Source organism: Varroa destructor, unplaced genomic scaffold, assembly GCF_002443255.2.
Source record: "Varroa destructor unplaced genomic scaffold, Vdes_3.0 BEIS01000006.1, whole genome shotgun sequence".
NCBI classification, from domain to species: domain Eukaryota; kingdom Metazoa; phylum Arthropoda; class Arachnida; order Mesostigmata; family Varroidae; genus Varroa; species Varroa destructor.
In genome coordinates this window covers 13568137-13590728 of record NW_019211459.1, presented here as the reverse complement: position 1 = coordinate 13590728, position 22592 = coordinate 13568137, and the positions used below count along the sequence as shown (strand labels likewise).

The 22592-nt window shown below is 40.7% G+C and overlaps 1 protein-coding gene across 13 annotated transcripts in view; it reads left to right on the top strand.

The window, feature by feature from the left end:
• Nucleotides 1–22592, top strand: part of LOC111252394 (metabotropic glutamate receptor 2-like) — a 185847-nt gene that overhangs the window by 65072 nt on the left and 98183 nt on the right. For all 13 annotated transcript variants that reach the window (XR_002674188.2, XM_086991923.1, XM_022810204.2 and 10 more), the window contains 4 exons: nucleotides 10196–10412; nucleotides 15206–15280; nucleotides 17830–18163; nucleotides 18456–18727. Coding sequence is in view for 12 of the 13 variants with exons in the window: in XM_086991923.1 (XP_086848049.1) it covers nucleotides 10196–10412; nucleotides 15206–15280; nucleotides 17830–18163; nucleotides 18456–18727 (898 nt within the window). In the remaining variant the exon portion in view is untranslated. The remainder of the gene's footprint in view (nucleotides 1–10195; nucleotides 10413–15205; nucleotides 15281–17829; nucleotides 18164–18455; nucleotides 18728–22592) is intronic.

Below are 22592 nucleotides of genomic sequence, written 5' to 3'. Positions count from 1 at the left end.
TGAAAGCGGCTCTTTCTCAGAGGCTAATTTTCCCCTGTATAGTACGTCAAATATATTCAGTGTAAGATTTAACTAACGATTTTGTGACTGGCTTTGATACCTCCAATATACATAGCGGAAGTAAGATTCCTTTCAACACCGTTCTTAAATTAGACCGATTTACATAAATCAGACTGATTAGATGCGCTGTATTAGGGAGACAATAAGATGCTTTTCCGTTTCCTTGTGATGTCTTAATTCTTTTTTCCTAGTTGCGTTTAACAATCTACTAAAGACTTTTGCCTACATAATTATAATTTTAGGCTTAGCAAGTTGATTTTCTGAGCTCACTTTTGCTTTACTGCGCAGTCAAATAGCACACGTTTTTACGAACACCCAAAATAGGTCTAATCGGTCCCAGCAGTCCATTGTTTCACGGATTTGCATAGCGTAGTTGGAAGGAGGCGTTTCAGTGTGTGGTAACCGAACTCCAAGTGAAGTTGTCATTGAGGATGCATTGTTGCAGAATATGGGTCTTGCTTCTGGTTACAAACTTTGGACGGATCTTGAAGGGAACAAATATTTGGTTAATGTTCTATGTAAGTTTATAGCGTCGGTCAATTTTATGAATGGGGGAGTCGATCGCGGCGAGGCTATATCAATATTACCAGATCAAGAGCGTTCGTTTGCGCATTTCGCCCGACACTTATAGATCCTATTACGTAGAGTAGTCAAGTATACCTGAGTTGTGGTCAGCCATGATATCGGCGCATAAGGTCACAGCCAAAGGAAGGTTTTAAAGTGAGCAACAATACAAATAATGAGCCATGGAATACCTGTTAACTCGCTGATGGAACGGAAAAAAGGTATGTAAGGGATACCTATTTTTACGAAGGAAAGCCTTTGTTTCTGAGAACGATCGGTGGGCCTTGCGTTGGCAGCAGTAATTCGTTTCTAACGGTGAGATAATATCTGGCAGCCTTATTAAAAACTACTTTTACTAGCTTCAGCTTAACTTAATGTGGCTACTGTGTTCATTCCTTAAAATAATAAAGATATATTTCTAAAGACAGTAAATGGCAACTTCGATGTTTTGCCACTGACTTGTTGTCGTTGGCAGTAGAGTTGAAACCCATATTTTAAAAGAGCTAGCAAATTTTATTTGTGAAAAAATCTAAACTTCTGTTCATTCACTAAAGATGAGAAAATGTTTATTTCATGAAAACATCTACGATGTTTTTGCAACTTCATTTTTACTTATTTATTATATAAGTATATATATATATATATAAGAAAGTTTATTTATTAACCGCATGATGGATCAACCTAACCAGAACTTCACGACATAGACGAAACAACATAAGGTCATAAAGCTGTGCCATTCGGGAGTCACGTTTTCATCTATCCTGATTCAAACAGTTATTGCCTTCCGCTTATGACTAATGCATCTGTCACTGGGATGACAGATGTTCGGCTGTATGATACATGGAATAGTGCACGCGCAAACTCGGATGCTTTACTTCGGGTACCGCATGTTTAGATATGACAATTTGGAGCGTTACGTAGATAAGCAAATCATGTTGTTTAACGAATTTAAGTTGTGGGAACGTATCATGTTGACGTGTCCACATCAAAGGCCATACGTATGCGGTTTCATTTGCAAATGCTGGCTTTGGGCCATTTTTACGCTTAACTTTGCCCCAACAACGAACTACGAAGCTGAAAAATAGGCCCTAAAACTTGAAAAAGTTGATTGACAAGCAAAGTGGTGAACACAATAATTTGCGTCTTCCTACATCGTTCAATGCTGCTATCGTTAACGCCCCATTCCAATGTAAATTACGAAGACGCGGCAAGCTCTTCGCCATCATGCATACGTCAAGTTATTAACACTTACTCCCCCTTTCCCTAAAGAGTAAGGGTGTCGCGCCCACTTCAGCTGTTGCTGCTGGCTTTGCCTTAAAACTTTTTGCTTACCCGTCAATTTTTAAGGTCCTTGCTTGGATCTTCTTGCCCCTCATACCTTCTCCTTCGCTGGGTAGTAATAAGATGGCGGAGGCCGGCCTAGTTTGTACAACGGGGATAACACCAGTCGACGCCGGGCCTTCATGCTTCTGCGTTCACTTTAGCACGTCACATCTCACGGCTGCTGCACGTCGAGTAAAAACTAGAAATATAACCGTAGCCGTATAAGGTTTCCATTCCGCTGAGTGCCCGGGTGACCGCTGAACCTTCATGTAGTTGATTAATGCTTACTTATTGAGATTGAACTGCTATCCAGTGGTATTTTGCGAAGGTCATAAAGGATCGAAGTTGAGTTAGATCGTGCTAAGCCTACCCGATTCGGCATTTGATAGAGACTTCGTTCTTAGCCACGTTTGTTTTTAACTTTCCTGACGTTCCGCATCAAAGCTGCTAGTGTCAAACTTTATCAACATTACCGCACATCAACGATGTGCAACGCCGACTTCCTATCTTTTTTCGGATCAGCTCGCTAGATCCTAGTTTTGATGAAGGCGGGCATGCGAATTAATAAAAAGGCCCACAATTTGTTTTATAATCCAGTCGAGATCAAGATCGAAACCTTTGATTACTGAATCCTGCAGACCTTTGCAGGACCTCAACTTCCTGCTTGTTGTGGGTGGTGAAACTCTACGGGGTCAGTATGTATATTCAATGGAGTTTCTATGCGGTGATCGGCAAGTTACATGCTTCAGTAACAGACAGATGGCACATCTGCCATGACAAGCAAGTCATTAAGCATTTTGCTAAGAGCTCTCGAAGTAGGTTAGTGGAACGGTGAAAAAGAATAGCGTATGCATCGAATAAAGGTTAGACGAGGCGTGGGCTAAGCATAACATGTTGAAACTGTTTCAACTCAATAAGCGCACGCCATTGCTTGAAAGAACGTAAGAGGCGTCGAGATGAAATCAGTTTAGTCCTGTTCGGAGTCGGTAATTTACACTTGTCAATGGTATCGACAGCGACGAAGTCTCAGTGCGAGAAGAGTATGGTGACTGCCAAAGACCATGTGGTCATAACGCGAAAGCAAACCCACATGTATATATTAGTGGTGGCCTGAAGTACACGATTTATACAATATGTCGGTGACATTGTTGAAGGCAGCAAAATATAATTTAGGTGAATAAAAAAATGTTTGTCGAAATACACAATAGTGGTTCATGGAAACGTGTGTGTGTTTTTTTTTTACATGTAACTAATGTGAATGCGTAAGACAGAGACCCGTCTCATGAATAGAGAATTAAGACTGTTGTGTATTATGCCTCAAAGTATAACTGAAGGTGCCCTATTTCAGTGATAGATAATAAATGATGTTTGATTCAAATTCCAAATGAATCTTCCACGTCAATTTAGCACCATGTAGGTCGAAAACCGTCCTGTACGGCCGACAAAACATACACATCAGTTTACTACTAGCCGATAATAGTCTGTATCAATAACACAACTTAATATCTCCTATAGCCGATTGTCATCTGTTCTTTCCAAGTTAGACCTAGGAATGCTCAGAGATTCACCAGGATAGAGTGGTCGCTAGGAACCGTTTAGAGAAACCGCAAAAGGGAGTCGCGATTGCAATATCTGTTCCTTTTTCTACGGCCCGGATTTTCCTTGTAGAGCTCAGGAGGCAGTTTTAAATCTTGACCACTTGACACGAGGCTAGTAAGTGAGCGAGTGACTACGATCACCCGTCAACGTTAACAGTCCCATCATCGTCATGCGGTATTGTAAGCAGGGCCTCACCTTTCTGTTTCGGCGAGCATCGCTATCCGTTTATCTGAATCACATTTAAGCCCTGAACTTTATATGTGGTACAGGCGTACCTAGCTCTCATCGAAGCAACAGGAGTACGCTCTCCAGGCTCGGTTACCGTTTTCCGGTGATAAAAAACCCCGATGAAGGAGCGCTTTTGTGTACGAACCTTTAGTGTAGTCCTACTAATACACATGGTATACTTCGCGTTTCTTGCTCATTTTCATTTTGCTTCTAGAGCTTGTGTATATCGGCTGTTTGATATATACCTACTGGACTACCGCTGCAGGTACTTCATGACCGCCATATACAACTGGTTCAGCAACTACAATTATCTCCATACGCACAGAAACAGATATACATACGCGTCGAGCTTGGGTTGTGTAGTTGGCCTGCCAGTGATGAGGGCTTCTACCCATGCGTTATTATAAAGCTAGCTTGACGATTATGGTAGTGTTGTTGTCACTGTTCGGGTCAAAAGAGGACTGGGAGAAGGGTGTTTCGATGGCAGGACAAACCTTATCTGTGCCACGAAAAGGCTGACGAGCCAACGTAATTAACAGATGAGAGATGGTCCGTCTGTTTAATTTTTTTGCGCCAATCAGCGTTATAGCTGATCAGGACAAGTAGCGAGCATATGACACAGGACATGCAAACGACAGCTAAACGATCATACGCATGAAACAGATCGGTCCTGATGGTTTTGGATCTGCTTGGCTCTCTCTAATACTCACTCATTGGGTGTGGCTGTATTGCTGGGATTTCACTTTAGGCATTATTAGCCTATTAATTATGAGCAAGTCAAAAGCCAAACGAGCACGAATCAATGCCCCTCTCAGTCCGGAGTAAAAGTTGCGTTGCGCGACTTTCAGGGATCACTGTCTCAACACATAGATTTTGACAGGAATGTATAGGCAAATTTTTTGCTGTGTCCTTGTCTATAATTACGCTCAATGTCTGCCGTTTTTTCGACACTGTCTACGGAAACAATCATATGAGGAGGACCACCACCCCGATGGCCGCCATTCGGACGATACTCTCATATGCAGACCGCCGTCGTAGTTACGTGTAATTTAGTCACGTATTAGATTTAGCCGACGGATTAAATTTACTGTAATCGCTTTTTCTCAGCTAGGATATTAAGAGTACTTGTATGTCCATTATGACCGAGTCGTCGATCAAGGATCGGTGGCTCATAAAGCTTACTATTTTGCCAGAGCGTATTAGAAGGTAGTGACAAACTTTGGAGCGCCTTAGCGTTGTCCGACTCAAGTTCTTGTTGATGTAGTACAAACATAATACTTGGCACCCGATTTCGCTGCGTCGATTACCACCCTTTATGTATGGACGAAACAAATAATAACAGTTCCTAGCTCGAAAGTATCACGCGCTAATCTCTTGCATTCTGAGCAAGTGTTAATGAACTCGGCTCTTGTTGAGAATAAACTCTCTGAATCTAATAATAATAGTAATCGTACGTTTAACGCGAGCTGTTTTACGTGGGCTCTGATCAATGTCTTGGGGAATAGAAACGATTTCAGCGGTGCGATGACGATACGGTAACAAATGTGTGGCCATAAATCGCTCGCATTAAGCTACCCGCTATACACCAAACCGATGAAATTTTCAAGAAGCGATGCTAGCCGGTGGATCATTGAGAAGCCAGAAAAACCTCAGAGGACAGAATGCAATCCGACGAGCCATACGGCGGCTGATTTCGTTAAGGTAGACAGGGTTTCTGTGTACAAGTGGAATCACTGTGGGCGACAATCGAACGGACAATCATATATATGCTATGGTGTATTTCAAGGGTAAAACGACGGATCGTCTAAAATAATCCCTATGTTATGATATTCCATAATTTCCGATCTGGTTCAATTTGCATTTGCCGCGGTTGTTATTGGCCTTTTGCGAAAACGCCGAAACGATCCTGAACGTGATGAAATAGCCACAGTCTTTTACGTCCTCACAGGTACGAACCTCACTTGAAGCTCTAGCAATTTAGCCTTATCTGCATACGCACTGTGTAGGTAACCCTGTGTTACCCACAGACACACATTTATATGTATATATAATATATTATATTATTAAATATATTATATCTAATATAACTGCAGCAGCTATACATATATATATATATAGCTGCTGCAGTTATTGTCTCCGTTACAACGGGCATCGCAATCACACGTCTAGTAATCCGGTGCAGTTCAACCAGTTCGGTTATCTTCATTGTTCCGAGACTATTTCCAGAGGCAGTATTGTGCACTGCTTCTGGAAGACCTTCTTGGTCCACAGAAATCGATTCGGTGGAATTTAAACAATTGCATTTTGAATTTACCGATTCGCTACCTTCATCCAGATCATTTCCTGAGTTACTGAGTGGAATTTACCCTCGACATCGATCTGAACACAGGCTTGATCGAAATGAAGAATTTCTTTTGCCGCTGGGGGTGCTCTATCGTTGATCATGACTAGACGCGGCCTGTTACTGCAACGACGGCAACTGACACCCTGATATTCGTCCTCGATACTCGCATAGTAGAAACGCACGTTTTATTTGTATATGTTGCCTATATTGCGTAACAATGCCTAAAACCGCGAGTTTTAGACATTGTTATGCACTATTGGCCATACGACACAATATATATCGATCCATACTTCCGGAAGATAGACTCTCTTCACGACATTCCATCACTGAATACTCTCTGTTAATATTAAGTACGGGATTATGCTTTGAATAAAACTGTCACAGTACCATTAAAACGTTAGTAGTGGCAGTCGGCTGGAAAGGAAGTATCTCGTTGTTACGGCTCGACTCACTTATTTGGAAATGTTTTTTTTTTTTTTTTATTTTTTTACAGATGCTGAAGATATCTAAGCACCGAATTTGAGTTATTGCCGAAAACGCAACTAACTTATACTAAAAAGGTCTTGTACCAGAAACAATTTTTGTGGTCGAACATAAACATAAGGATGATCTCGTTATCGAAACAGTTACAAGGTCGTTTAGATGACGATAGACAATTCGAATATCACGCTTGTACTGCTGTGACTAATGAGGTCCCGCGCTTTAACTAGTGAATGCTAGATAATAGATAAAATCTAAGAGGAAGCGCACCCACAACATGTCGTCGAAAATGAAAAACTATTCAGCTTTCACTTCTTATCAAAGCCATTTCTAGTTCGGGTAAACGGCCAACACCCATCACTAGCCAATGAGTTAATTAGCTCGTTGTGAAAGCCCCAAGACATAGAATGAAGGCAAGAGGTGGCAACCGAGCCACATGCTTCACCCGGGAACCAAACCCGTTAGAAATGGGGACTGGTTCATGACACTAGCCTGCTATTCTCAGTGTTGTTCGTTGGTCCAGAGTTGGTTGAATACGATTATGGCTGACACCAGCTCGACATCCATAAGGAGGCAGTCGACCGCCAACTGACCGGATACTTCGCCTACACTTTCTGTGAACCGGCTCCTTCAGTCGTCCCCAATATTTGAGACCGCTCGGCGCTAGAATTAGTGTCCAACAGCAGGAAAAGCATCGGAACTTTTGTTGGAACGAATTTAAGCTCAAAGAAGAAAACGATGGGGATTAGCAAGGAACGAAGTCCACCAGGCAGACTCGTCTATCATCTATAGCTTCTGAGGAAGTAATGTTCCTTGAAAGGAAGAAAGAGCCTATTTTTTGCGTTCTCTTCTGCCGATTGAAGGAGAGCTATGTTATTAACCACGCGATGAGGCAGATTCACCACGCGACTCAATCAGTAAACCTCATCCGAACTTTTGGCGCCGCAAACTCCTTAGAGGCAGCCAGCTAACAGAAGCAAGAAGCGAGAATAGCAGAGCTCGTCGTCAAGCTTGTCCAGCAGTTGAGCCCTAAAAGGCATGCACCTGATAGAAATAACAGTAGTGCTGGCTAGAAGAAGCTTCTGTGTTTTATAGACAATATCGCAAGGCTACATCGATGTGAGGTAGCTTACTACCGCCAGCTGCACGAAACAGGCAGCTCTCGTAGCTAGCGCCACTTGATAGTATCAGCCATCGAAGACATTCAGAAGAGAGAGGATACAAGTGCGAATTCTCGCGAGCAAAATTACAAATATGTTTTATCTAGTGGGGCGTGGCCACTTTACAAACTATTAGAATTCAAGAGAATTTTTTTTTGTCTATTTAAAAATTAGTTTTAAAATTGTCTCAATGAAAAATCTAGAAATAACCAGTTCTTACCTAGATAATGATGTATATAGTTACACCCATAGATTCAGTGTTCAAAGTCTATCTTTGTCAATTCAAGTCGAAGCCTGTCCTTCCAAATATAGGTTTTCCAGACACCTTATTTACAGTAGTCTAGTAAGTTATAAAGAACGAGCATAGCAAACTATATTCCACAAGTTACATTCACTATTGCCCAACTACGGCCTTCAGCATCGACTCGTCTAAATGAGAGAAAGCTTTCGTCGCCTAAAGTAAACCGCCGTTACAGCCATTACCTCACACAAACGAATAAAAATAGACTATTAAAGATTGTGGGCGTGAAAACTGACAATTACTCAGATTAATCAATCAGCGGCCGCCGTAAGTAGAGATACTGATTCGATTTAGAATCTACGAATCTAAGTACAAAAAATTCTTAAATCTTTTGTCCTGTTAAATTAGGCCACTAGCTGTTCCTTCGGCAGCATCAATTCTAGACTATTGTGGAAGCTAATTTTATATTGATTGAGTGGACGGACAATCAAATGTGGTGCAGGCAATGGTAGTATTAGGCGTAAACACTTTGCACAGGTATCGGGCGATTGGGGACGAACTATTGTCGGCTCAGGCACCCTAAGCAGACCACGTTCATGCTAGTAATTAGAGTACGTCTATTAAGCGGATCACTTCGGACGTAAACAACTCAATGTAGCCATTTAATGCTGCCACGTAGAAAAACAGATTGTGACAGATCGAAACTGCACCGATACACTATAAAACGTAAGGCTGTAAGGTTCATTGGGAGTGGGCCTGTTGTTAACATCAAACGCTTTGTGTTGACGACTACAACTGCCGCTGCCCCATATATCAATTAACTTGTCCTTCCTACAAGCGCTACGTTTACTCCTGGCATCGTGCGTATATCTGACACTTGATTTTAAGTGTGATTCGAACTTCATTGGTGTTAAAACACTGAGAGAGGAGACACATTTGCTAGCGGGCGGTAGGACATGCACAGGACGTTATTGATCCAGATCCAGTTTCTCGGGACGGGTAGAATCAACCGTCCAGCCTCAGCTCCCATTGTGTCATATCTAAACGGAAATCCATTGGACTGGTTCACAAAATTCGTTTAGTCGTTCAAAGCATATAACGTAATGCCATTGTGTAACAATCGAGCCGAATATCTATTCCAAATGGGCCGGCATAGTAGGCTTTAGTAGAGTTTAATGGAAATTTAAAAGGCCAGCGTAAGAAAAGAACGAGTTCACGGTTGGAAAAACGTAGGCTCACACTTCAGGGAACATTTGTCTCAGTCGAACCTATTAGTTTATTAGTGAGTTTGTTTATCGTGAATTAATCTGTTACCCATCTACTAGCTTTTTGCCCCTCCCCGTTAGATTAGCTACTTTCAGATTTAGTCAAAGAAGACATATATATCTTACCATAGCATAACTTACCAATGATCTTCTAAACTCAAAATGGTTCTTTCTTAATAACGACATTTACTCTGCCATTGACTAGCTGCTGCTTATTCATACGCGGTAGGTGGCGTGCAGAGTCTAACATGGTGCGCGTGGCTGCCCTCCATATCCTACCGTTCCGTTGACTTTTGCCGTATTCAGTCACAGTTTGGCCTGCCTTGCATTCTATCGGCTTAGACGTTTATTTAGAATGACTCTTGATTGGACAAACCTATTTGTTTGTTAGATGAGACCTGTTATATGTACAGCAGAGGCATCATCTTCTCTTGTCGATGTTTCTGCCTACCGCTGCACATAACATTTACGTAAGGAGCAGTAATATTGTAACTGAACATGGATAACATCAAACCTAAGTGTGACGAGAAGTGTAAAAGTTTATTTTTATTATTTTCAATACTTTACAGTAGGCATCACATACATACGGTTATCTACTCCGCCCTGAAGCCGTTACACGGCAGAGAAAACTGACAATACTAAGACTAAGGTCCCTATTCCGTATGTATTAGGAATCTCATATTCAGCTCAGCGTGCCAGATTCCGTTACAAACACCGACCACAGACGTACGCTTGCGTAGATAAGCAATGATTATAGAATTGCCCTATTTAACGTGTAATACCTGATCGTTTATGCTAATGACCTTAAACAATCATACAGTTACACGAAACAAACAAATGAATGTATCCATCGTTCATCAACAAAGCCTAGTTTCCTTTTCAGATAATAGCAGAACAATATGACGCTCGTTTTCTGTGATTTGGTTCGCAGGTAGCTAATCTGTTGCGCCTGTTTCGTATTCCACAAATTTCGTTCTTTTCGACGAGTCCTGAACTATCAAATAAGCAGCGGTTCGAGTATTTCTTACGAACAGTGCCATCGGACCGTGACCAGGCAGCCGCAATGGTTGAGATAGTGAAACTATTACGATGGACCTACGTCTCAATCGTTTACGAAGAGTCCAATTATGGCATTCAGGCCTTCGCTGGTGAGTATCATATAAATGAATTGGGAAATCGTTCGGGTAAAATAGACTGATCTATTTACGTTTCTATTATCAGAGAAAAAGGAGTGCACGTTTCAGCAAGCAAAGCAAAACCAGTATATTAGCTAACTTATTTAATATTAAAAAAAAAAAAAAAAATATATATATATATATATATATATATATATATATATATATCATAAACTTATAGGGTTTTTATAAGAGCAGAATCCTGAATATCAGTTCAAAGCTACACACAAACGGGAAAACCCGCAATCATATACCAGCAATGTTACTCAGCTGACTTCCCAGCTATCGCCTTCACCGACGGGTGCATCATTGACTCTACTTGGTCCTTGATTGATCTACAAACAAATTTCTCATGTTGCTTAACGCGTCCGGCTATCCTAAATATCTGGTATGATCCATTAAGCTTTATAAGTTTTTGAGTAGGCTCAAATACTTAGGTCTAGCTAAAACCATCAAAGACGCGCTGAATCCCTACAACTTAGACATGCATTTGTTTCAGCTGTTTCGAGCGTGTTACTTCCTTGCCTATGGTTAAATTTCACTATTGCTTTTTGTAAAAACTCATACAAAGACGTGATATATTTACAGGCGCAGATGAGCGGCGCGCCATTTTTCCATTACAAAAGGTATAACAATGGGCTTAAAATCGTGAAGTATAGCATTGTTGTGTATTCAGACAGACTTCGCAAAATCTGTGCCGAACATTTCAGAATTAACAGCTCTTAGCAAGACGGACAGCCACTAATTGCAGATTTCACTTCTTACAGCACGCATCTGTTTCATATCTTTTTCCCAGGTTATACCTGTCCGCTTACGAAGCGTGCTGGTAGTTTTTCTTGGCCTTATTTGACAGCTAGAAATGACTTTTGCAACAAGAAGATACTGTACAGCTCATAGTTTACTAGTTTTGCATTAGCTACGTTTAGAGTTCCATAATTATATTCAGCGGTACAAATCGACCGCGTAATTTTATGTAATTTGTAAACAACTCTCAGTTTGAATGTGGGAGAGTTTCGGCAATTGAAAGCACTCGAAATGTAATTCTCGAAATTTTCATAGTGGGTCATATTAGCTAAAGCGATTGTTATCTGCAAACCCAGCCTCCCTATTACATATAATAAATCACCGTAAGGATCGCGCTCAAATCATCTAGCAAATAGTATATGACAAACCCTCGAGTTCTCCATCAGGCAACGACATTACTATAGAATAAAAACTTTTCGGATGACCCTGAATTTCGCGAGTGATCGGCAGTTAACGTTAAAGTTCGAAGCTTCACGAACGATTGCGACTGGCCATCGACTGTCAGCACCTACTAGCAGATTCTCCAACAGAAACCATTCAATAGTCCGATTACACATTTACATGTAAATAGTAGATTATTTACGTAAATACGTGCCCCTCTGCGTTTCTCATTAAAAAGTAGTGGGGAAAATTTTGTGATCGAGGCGCGCCCTTCGCAATTTACCCGTCCTCAGCATTGCTTACCCTGCTACACATAATTTGATAGAGGTTACAATTCAGTACATTGTGGTGTTCTCTAACTCTGTCCGTTATACCTTTTCATATTGTATGTAGCTTTGCGACAGTCCTACAAGTCAGCATCCGGGTTGACCGTTGATGAACACAAGTTTTCTGCCTACTTACTAAATACTTCAAAGTGAGAAAGTGGCCAGAGCAGACAGGAGAAGTGCGGGCATGGTCTAGAAGCAGATGCGTATCACTCTAAGTGCGCTACTATAGTAACGATAACTAACAAGTATGCAGCCACGATAATTCAAATCTGAACGGGGACAATAATTATGATCAGATATATATCAGAGTCAGGAATATGAAGAATAATAAAGAACTGAGAAGAATCAACTGTTGCTGTTAAAAGACAATAGATCTCCGTATGTGCGTTTGACAGGTCTGCTGAAGAAACTCCACTCGGCTTTCACTTCATTCACTCAGGCAATTTCCAACAATAAGATATCGCTTATTTCGTTAAAGACATAATTCTACTCTTCAACTTTTTCCGGTAAAAAAATAAACTATTTAAACGGCTTTATGCTTTCCATTTGGGCTCGTCCCGGTGTCGCTAACGGGACACTAGGTCTTCGACTACTGCCCCACCTCTTTCCTTTGATAGGTCGATTCGGCCAAGTAGACGACGATAAGTTACAGGCAGTCAAACGTTGCATGCTGCGGAGAATCTACTCTAAAGGAAAAATGGCTCATTGCTTGGGATATCTTTTTATATGTGTTAATGAAGATGAAAACATATTCCAGAACTTTATGTAAAAGTTACCGTGTTACGGATAGGCCACCACCGACACGCGCATCGTTCTTTGTAGTTGAAAACTGTGAGTTAATAATATTCAATTTTAATATACTTTGTTAATTCTTATAAGAAGAAAAATAAATTCGCACACGTTAAACATCGATTTCTTGTCGACAAAATCTATCTGACATTTCTCATTGTGGCTCAAACGTACTCCTATATAGGTACGCCTTGTTCATAATCTTGCCCGTGTATAGAAGATCATGTATTTTTAGTAGTATCATGTAGTATTTTTTTTATTTACTTTATTATTACTTATTTCATATTTATTTACTAATTAGTTTGTATCGCGTGCTTATTCGACAACGCGTGTGCCACGCTTTTTATAGCACGCCTAATTACAATTCAACAGCGATACAAACTGAAGCACGCCGAATCGAAGCCTATTTGAAAAACCGAAAAACAGGCCGACGGATAACAGAAAGCTGCTGGTTTAACATTTAGCCAATCTAACTCTCCAGAAACACGACAGTCCTATTCAGGCATCCTCTCTCTTGACCCCTCCTGTCGCACAATCGTGGCTTCTCTCTTTATTCTTGCTGGAGCCTATTACTATTATTATTAGTTTTTTGAGAGCTGGATCCTAAGCGACTGTAGTGCTCTTCCTTTTCTCCGTCACCAACGACCAAGAAGAGCTTCAGCAGCAAGGGAAATAATGCCGAAGAGGAGATTACGTGAAATTCAAGAGGTCGTTTCTATGTCTGTTCTTCCACACCCCGCTATACCTCTGTGCGCATCCTCGTAGGTAAGCTGAGGGAACGAACACGGCGATGGACTGAAGCTCGTGGTAGTAGGCTTTGCGTTCTGGATACAACAGGCGAATCTGGCTTACGCCGTAACAGATTCCCTTTACGGGAGAGCGAGAATCCGCGTCTAGAGAAATGCCGCAAATGTGGCGACGTATATGTGAAACCTAAAGGGAATCGTATTCAGAATGTTAAACCGCGCTAAATTGCTAATTGTTGTTTCTTTTCTATTTGTTTTACTGCAATTTAGAAGCGGTACCATTATCTTCAAATTAGTATTAGAGGATGTATGAATGCACGCGGTAACTCATTAGTAAATGTTATCTAATTAGCCAGTACCTGTATAATCCATAATCCAAGCTACTCATAACGGAAGCTTACCTCGAAACATTGAAAAGGTTCTGCTAATTAATGGACACGTTTGTAGTAATCGTACAGTCCTGATAAGCATAAGCATCAGCAACAACCTTGCTTTCAAATCTCTATTTCTATAAGTTTTTGGTGAAAACCATTTACTGGCTGACGCAATGGAATCGACGTTCTACCTCTATTACTACAATATGTCTCAATAAATAATATGTTTTTATTTATTTACCTACTAGCTATTAAAATTCTATATACCTGTTTGTCCGAGTTAAAACGAATCCTTCAAGTGGTCGGATTGGGATGAGCTTTTTGAGTCGTTAAAGAGTAAAGGCCTGCCGGCTTCACCCTATGCCTGTTCTTCTATTAGACATATTATTTTAGTCATGTAGACATAAGGGACTAATTATGTTTATAGCAGGGTCCATACAGTAATAGCTTCTTCTAAAATATAGCAAGAACGTAACTTGTCACACAAGACACATTCGTTCATGCAACACACTGACTGATCTTCGTGGCTGTCTACTAGTGTTTGTAAACGCTGATGCGGCGTTGTTTTTCAGCATGGAAAATCGGAATGAAGCTGCTGCCGGCTTGCCAACTTGTCAGTCAAATTAACCTTACACTCTATGGGAAATACACACTTTTGTCTAAAGAGAAAAACTAGTGGCCAATCGGCACCACGGAAAATCTTCCTAGAATAAAACTTTACCGATTCAGAAAAAATCAGCCCGGTTCAGGCACTCAAGGGGCCCGACAAATAGGCAGGTATCAATTATTAGTAGTTAATAGATTCAGCCTGAAAAAACTACGCGTAAGGTAGAGCCGATCGGCCAGATACCTTTTGTGTAGATACCAGAGGTGGCCAGATACCAGAGCGTAAATGGCAGGAAGTTCTTTCCTATTTTTCACGTCTGAAAACAATACAGCACAGGTAAGATGATGTATTACATTGAAATATACGCTGATTCAATCCATAATCGTCCCACATTTCTGAACCGCATTTCAAATATTGTTCAGCATACTCTGACGATGCTCAGCCATGTCAAAACTTCCCCTTCCCTCTGACAATGACAAAAAAAATCGCAGATCAGACACGTATTGAATCGCAGCCCACACGTACTGCTTTAGTGTATTACTAAATATGGTCCCCGTTACAGAAATATTTTGCTCGGTAAATCCACGCGAGAAATTCTACCTCGTATCTTTACTTAGTATTCACTCATCACGACATTTTGTATTGCAAATGGGCCAGTTACTACAGTTGTCACCATTTTATTACGTAATAAGCTGAGTACAAATATAAACACATCTACCTAATTCCTCTGTTCCAGTGCTTGAAAGCCTTCTCGCACAAGAAGGAATCTGCATCGCCGCCAAGGAAAAGCTCACTAAGGATTCCGGACAAGGTCTGTAACTCTCTATCTAACACTGATATGCACCTATCGTGAGCACGTAGCGGTCTGATACTGTTATCCCCCCATGTATTACATATACGTACAAATGAAATCATATATATGTATATGATATATGTAATACATTCACCATCAATAGGAGCAAGAATGATCAAATTGCCTGTCGGCTTTACCACGACATGTAAGGGTCTATCGATTGGTGGTCAAAGCGTTCTGGACGCCAGAGTTCAACTTATAAAAAGTACTCATATAAAATGGGCAGATTCACTCGCTTGACAGGTGCATTAGATCTGGTCCTAAAATCATTGTTCAAAAAGTAACATCGGTAATACGTATTGTTATTAAAGTGCGTCGCAAATTATATAGCAGCAAAATGAACAGAAAAGAATAATAAGAAAATTAATTCCTCTATTCGTACATCACTAAATCCATCTTCGAACTTCGGGTTTCATTTGCTTGCTCGGTTTAAGAATAAACTGGTAGACCGGCTTGAAAAAGCTATTTACAGAAACATTCAAATATTATGGTGCTTTCTCACTGTCTCTCACTAATCTTTGACGTTCGAAGATGCCGAGCGCTTTATCTATTTATAATAGCAATTAAATGCTTTTATTCACAGTCGACGTCTTAGTCGGTCTGTACGAAAAATGGCGGTGCCGACCAAGTAAATAGAGCTAAACTGGTACCTGCGTATCGCAGGCTCGGGGACGTGACACCTCATCGAAGGTATGCGAAGCGATCGAAGATGTCGTGGAAAACTAAGAAAACGAATGGTAGCTTTGACGTCACCGACAATCAATGAAGGGTACCGACCGATGACGCGTAGCTTTTAACTTCCAAACCTCGTTTGATCTACCGAAAATGAACGAGACGATGAGAAGAGGGGCAGGGAAGGATTCCTAACCGTAGTCCTACTCTGTTGTTTTCGCTCAGCTGGACTCGGACGTATATGAATTTGAACTTGCATCGTCTTCGGCTGTCGCCTGTTAAGTGTGCTACCTTCCCCTTGCCTTGATTACGGTGTCATCGTTTCAGAGTCAAATCAATAGCTGTCCTTCTAAACCTGTCCCTTTCTCAACGTTTGCCTCAGCGTTTTTCAAAAAAATGAGGGCTGCTTTTTTAAAAAAACGCGTCTTCTTCTTCCGTTGCTTCTCCAATAGTTTCGTCGCTGTTCCTTCTCTTTGTACTCTAGTGAATATCTAGTTGTTATCGCCAAAGCTCTGTTGGAGGCCCGTTCGCCCGCAAGCCAGCCCTCGCCAACGATAAATTCCATCAAATTCATTTTGGCTCTTGCTTGCTAGTGCTAAGCCCAGAAATTTCTTACCTTTCATAGACGATTTGCAGACCAAGTGAAACTAGCACTCGTGATTAACATACAATTACCAGAAGGAGCTTATTTGCAAACAACCAGTAAGTTCCCTTTATTTTCGCCTTGTACGCAGATATACGTACGATGGCCTAACTCAAAAGGAAAGCTGGATGGACACGTGGAGCATAACGCAAGGTGATAACCGCGCTTTTTCGCTCTCTCAAATATGAGTTCATTTAGTTTAAAAAAACAACCATTGTTACTATGCCACCATGATGGCTATTGCTGTTTCTGCAGTCGAAAGCTTGTTTTCAGTTTTCTCCGTAAACATAATCAGACCTTTAAAAATAGTGCGGGTCAATAAGTGTTTTGGGGAGAAATCGACGGCAGGCGGTCTTTTCCAGGAGATGAGTTTTTATAGTGGTTTAAACTGGCGGTCCGTTCTTTGTCGGAACGTGAAAAGTGTGTTTCGCGAGTGAGCCTGCGTTTTTTTGCTAAAAAGGCTCGATAATGAGCACTGGGAAAAGTGTAGTTAGGAGTAAGGAGAGAGTAGGCTGCGTTGCATAATTGAAGATTCGAAGTAAGAGGCGCTCGTATAAACATTGATTGATTAGGTTGCCTTCGGAGCTAGGTGGTTTCCCCTCGGAACAAGCAGCTGTCCGCAGGCCATGCGCCACTTAGTTGTGCACCAAGAAGATGAAAAAAGGCCATACAACGTAGGGTAAACGATCGGGCCTTTTGATACTAGAGCTTAAACATGTATAGCAGCGTTCATGATTGTTTACGAGCAAAGTCAAAACAATAACGAGTTAGGATATTTTCAATATATTTTTGGATTCTCGTATTTATTGAGGTTTTCTTCAATTATATTACAGATTTAAAAATCTTAGAGTAAATAAAATTTATATAACTTGTCATGGCAAGTACGATTAAGACCCGTACTGCATGCCTGTATTATTAACGACTATAATTGGCGATAGCATCTGACTACAGCGAACCTTTTTTATAGGTAAACATTTTAAAGGTATTATAAAATTTACTTATATTATTATGATGCATATGTCTAACTCTGTTTTGGACCTGGCCTGCAACTGGAGGCTACATTATATATCAGGCAATTTGAATTTATACCAAATTACCTAATATTGCTTTAGATATGAACATGGTTTTTATAGGACGGGTTAATGGAAGTATATAATTTACTCTATGAAAACTGATCGATTCACACCATCAGGTAATGCTGGGGCATATGATCAAATCGTCGAGCGCCTTCGCGCTAAATCTCGTGCACGCGGAGTGATCGTGTTTGGCTCGGATCAGGAGGTGGCGCATTTGATGAAGGCAGTCGCTAGAGGTAATGCGACCGGTATGTTCTCGTGGATTGGATCAGACGGCTGGAGCGCCCGTTCACTCGTCTCCGACGGCCATGAAGCGCAGGTTGAGGGTACTATCTCGGTACAGCCAATGGCGCACCCTATACCAGACTTCGAGAGCTACTTTCTTAACCTCACGGCTCAGGGAAATAAGCGTAACCCTTGGTTTATTGAATATTGGGAGTACACGTTTAGGTAAGTACCAATGGTCGTTGAAACATGAACCTCAAAAGCATCAGGAAATAATTCTAGTGAGCTGCGTTAGAACAGTTCAATAGAATATTGCGAAAAGAATTGGAAAAGGAAGTCATAATCATAATTGTGTTTTATGCACGTGATCTATATTTAAACTATTTAAATAATGGCAAAACGTACCTCTGCATACACTCTGCCACGTCGCTCGAACGAGAGCTGCGTCGCTGGTGAACAAAAATTTCGCTTTATACTCTTATATTGTATACTTGCCGTTTTTTTCCTGTCCGTATAGATGTCGTTGGCCCAACGGGACTGTAACGCCTTACAACCAGAAATATACTTCAACATGCACAGGACGAGAGAAATTATTGGATCCATCCGCGACTGGGGGTTTTGAACTCGAACGGCAGTTGCAGTTCGTATCGGATGCCGTTTTGGCTTTTGCCTATGCTATACGGGACATGCACGAGGAGCTCTGTGGAGGAAGTCAGGGCTTGTGTCACAAGATGAAGCCCATAGAGGGTTCTCAACTGCTCAGCTATCTCAAGCGGGTCCGCTTCAATGGTGGGTGCATATATTGATTTAGCTTCTATCTAGAATTAATTAAGAGGTTTTGTGGAAGGCTTAGACAGATAAAAACATCAGGCTTAAATTCTACGCAATTCAAATATAATAACGCGCATCTGCAGAGCGAATGCTCTTCACCGTTAAGTTAAGGACGGCCACAATGCGCCGCGTATAATGCAGCCCACATAGCAGCATTACTGACAAACGAGACTAGATATCGCCCATACAAAAATGTGAATGCACCTCGGTTGTTTTTTAGGTATTTTCTAATGTTAAAGGTCGCGCACGGCATCATCTGGGTTAAAAAAAAGGCAATTTTTATTTAATGGCAATTTTTGGCAAAGGGGAAACGACTGGGGTTTCAACAAATGTACGCGGTTCTAATTCGTCTGGTCCATTACGGAAGCGTTACTTACTAACCATATGCTCTTGTTATTTTTTCCTCAATTGTTTCTCTGTCGCAAGAAATCATCGGTGCTCTCTTCGGAGTACGGGCATTGAAATTTTATAATTTCCACCATGAACTATAGTCGAAATAGTGTTTAATTTCCGCTATGAATTTCACTTCCAAAATTAACGACTGGGCTCCCTTTGCATAAATCGAAGTGTCGGCTGGTAGCATCCACTCAATTCGAACGACGGAAAAACCTAAGGTTCAAATAGGGCAACACAGGAATTACGTGCGACTTGCACAAGTAAGTAATAGACATCTAAGTGCGTCAAAGTTGATCAGTGTACACTAATTGCATACAAATTATTCCAACAACTTCGACTAGGTTTTAGGTGTGATTATGAAGCTATAAGTGAAATTATCCAGTGGTTACAAATCCCTCTGATTATCTATTAGTTCGATTCAGCCGCGGGTGTTTAGATAGTCATTATCCGTGCACGATTGCAAACGAGGCAGCCTTAACAAGGTATGACTACTGTTGATTCAAATAAGAGAAATATAATTTATAGTTTTTGGGCTTCTTCGTTGCGGAGAGTTACACCAAGGACATCGCAACTTACTCTATCGATGTCCGTTTCTTACTATCAATAGGCTTTCTATTACTATCGGTATTCATCTTCTATCGTGGTGAACCCCAAAGGCGTTTCAAAAAATGTGTCCTTGCCTTTTACACATGCTCAGAAAGCTTATAAGGCCAGAATGATATATCATCAAACGAACGATCATGTTACTCTAGCTCAATAGTTGTAGTAATAGAGATAATAATAATAATAATAACAGTTGTAGCCTGTCTGTCGTACATCCCTTGATGGACCCTCGAGTTAGCGTGGACACACGTTTGATTTTTAGGGTAGGTCTTTTCTTCAATAGACCCAATACATTCTTCCCTAATGTTTTTACTATATTCGTTCATTCATCCAGCCGCGGGTCTGATCCTGACGGTGGCTTGTTGCGATGTAGATACTAGACCAAATATTCTATCAATATGAAACGCTTTTTTAAGAACCGGCCTAGGATAGATTTGGTGGGCCTACCGCGTGTGGCGCAGTAGCAACAGCGAAGTACACTGCGTATCGCATAGCCTAATCCCACACAGCCATACGCAGTAGAGCTATCTGAAAAGAGCCTAAAATTCTCTCTTGTTTGTGAATACGTACAAGTTAGATATGGAAAAAAGAAAGATAGGCAATCGAAAGAAATGAATCCCTTTGGTAGGGAAACGTGCAGTTGTAACTGAATATTGTCGTCCACATTTTGGCTTGCTAATGGTATATATATATATATATGTTGGCCCTATTATGTGAATATTGATAAACTTTCTTATAGAAATCGGGTAATCAAGGGTCGCAGAGCGGCCTTGGTTGTCGCGCTGTGTATCACGAAACTGTAGTGCTATTTTTGATTTCTTCTTTGTTATTTTGCGCTATCTGGTGTCCCTAACTGTGCCCTGCAGTAGAAGTGTCCTGAAAGAAATATATGTTTATAACAATGTAAACCATATATGTGTTTATGATTACTTTTATAAAGCTACTCAGATCCGTGATTATATTTGTACAAAACAGGTGAATCTGGCCAACTTTAAAATAGAATAGCTTTTGAATGACGCGCCGTTAGCAGACGAAATTTGGTTGAATACTACTCTAGTTTTTTAAACAGTTGATACTAGAAACCGGCTGAGTTTACTCAAGGAGAAAGGAGTCCAGAAAAAAAACATCTTTTTAGGCACTAAAATCAACGTTCAGTGGTTTCATTTGTCAAGGGCAACAGCGCTGCAGAAATTCATCGAAGTTTAGTGCAGACATTGGGCAAAGAGTTTTAAGCAAAAGCACAGTATGTAAACAATGCAAACGTTTCAAAAACAGAGCTTAGAATGTTAAACATCAGTAAGAAAGTTACCAATTGTCGGGACCCGAAAAACAAGAACGCATTGCCGCGCTCGAAAAAGCTTTTTCCGAAAACAGAGCTTGAAATTTAGGGGCTCTGTCGGCTAGATTTGGCTAGATCATGTTGCGTGCTACAGAATTAGTATTCAAGTACTCAAAAAGACGGAACTAAATTAAAAAAAAATGAGTGCCCCGTAAGTTAGTCCTCCATTAAGTCGAGGCTAATTGGAAACGCATGCGGTGTATTTCATGTGCAACTAATTAACAGGAATTTACGGTCCCCAATGACGAGGTATTGTACAATGTCTACCGCCAGCTGAAGAAAAATCGGTAGAACGAATAGCGTGGCTTTGGAGAGAAGTCTAGTTTGGTGGCAGTGTCAAATAGCTTCGAACGCAAGGTGATAACAGTACTGGCCATGGGCATCAGGAAGTTCTGTGCTACTATGGAATACCCGCCGAAGATGAAGTCATTAATGCAGTTCGATGTCTCGAGTTTTTTTTTAAAAGATTTATGAATCGACAGGAATAACTAACTTTCGCGTCCAACTTACTTACACTCCCGATCTAAGTTCCTACGTCTATGGGGTTTTCCATGTCCTAAAAGTGGAACCAGTAGACAAGCATATCCCTCTATCGATTTATTTCGAGGAATCATATACGGAGAAATTACATATGAGGGTGTAAACTGCATTTATATGCCTGTCCAAAGGCTGCTAAAGTGCTGAGACAAGTGTGCAAAAATGAAAAAGAGTACTTGTAATATGTATTAAAAATAATATTTCAAGCACGATCAATCCAAAAACTATTCCGTTTCAAAGTCCGCTGAGAACACTGTTGAATTATGAATATTGATTATCTGCTTCCTTTTCGTAGACATGTCATAAATGTAAGTATGTGTATGAAATAAATATATCAACCAACAATTGTATACCATTGTATATTTGGATATTTTTTTTTTAATTTTTATTAGTGTTGCTCTCAGTGTGATTTTTTAGCGAATTGATTGTAGAACTAATGAATGTTTCAATAACGCCTTGCACCATATGGTTTGCATCTGTAAATCGGGATTAGTTTAGCGTAAAACCAGGGGCATCAGTTAGCGGTGTTTCTGTTTAAGTATTATGCGGGTTATAGTTCAATGGTTTGTTTACAGAGGTTGGTTTCTGTTCTATGCAACTTTTAGATGATGAAATTATTCAGTTATGATAAGTGTTCTAACGACCTTTTATTGCTTGGAAGCGAAATAGCTTCAAGCGGTAATTTACCATTAGAATAACGACCAAAAAAAGCATTCTTTGGTTTTTAAACTTGGGCAGTTGTTCCTCAACTTGAATATTTTGGTCAGTCGGCATAGAAAACCTCACTGTTGAGTACTCAACTGACCTCACGCTTTTCTCGTTGTAAACCTTTGCTGAGGAAGCTTGACGTTCTTTTTCAGCTACAGAGTTGCACTCTTGACGGAATTTGCCAATGGTGAATGTCCGCTGATACCCGAATGTTGTCTCATAACACGAGATGGCTTATTA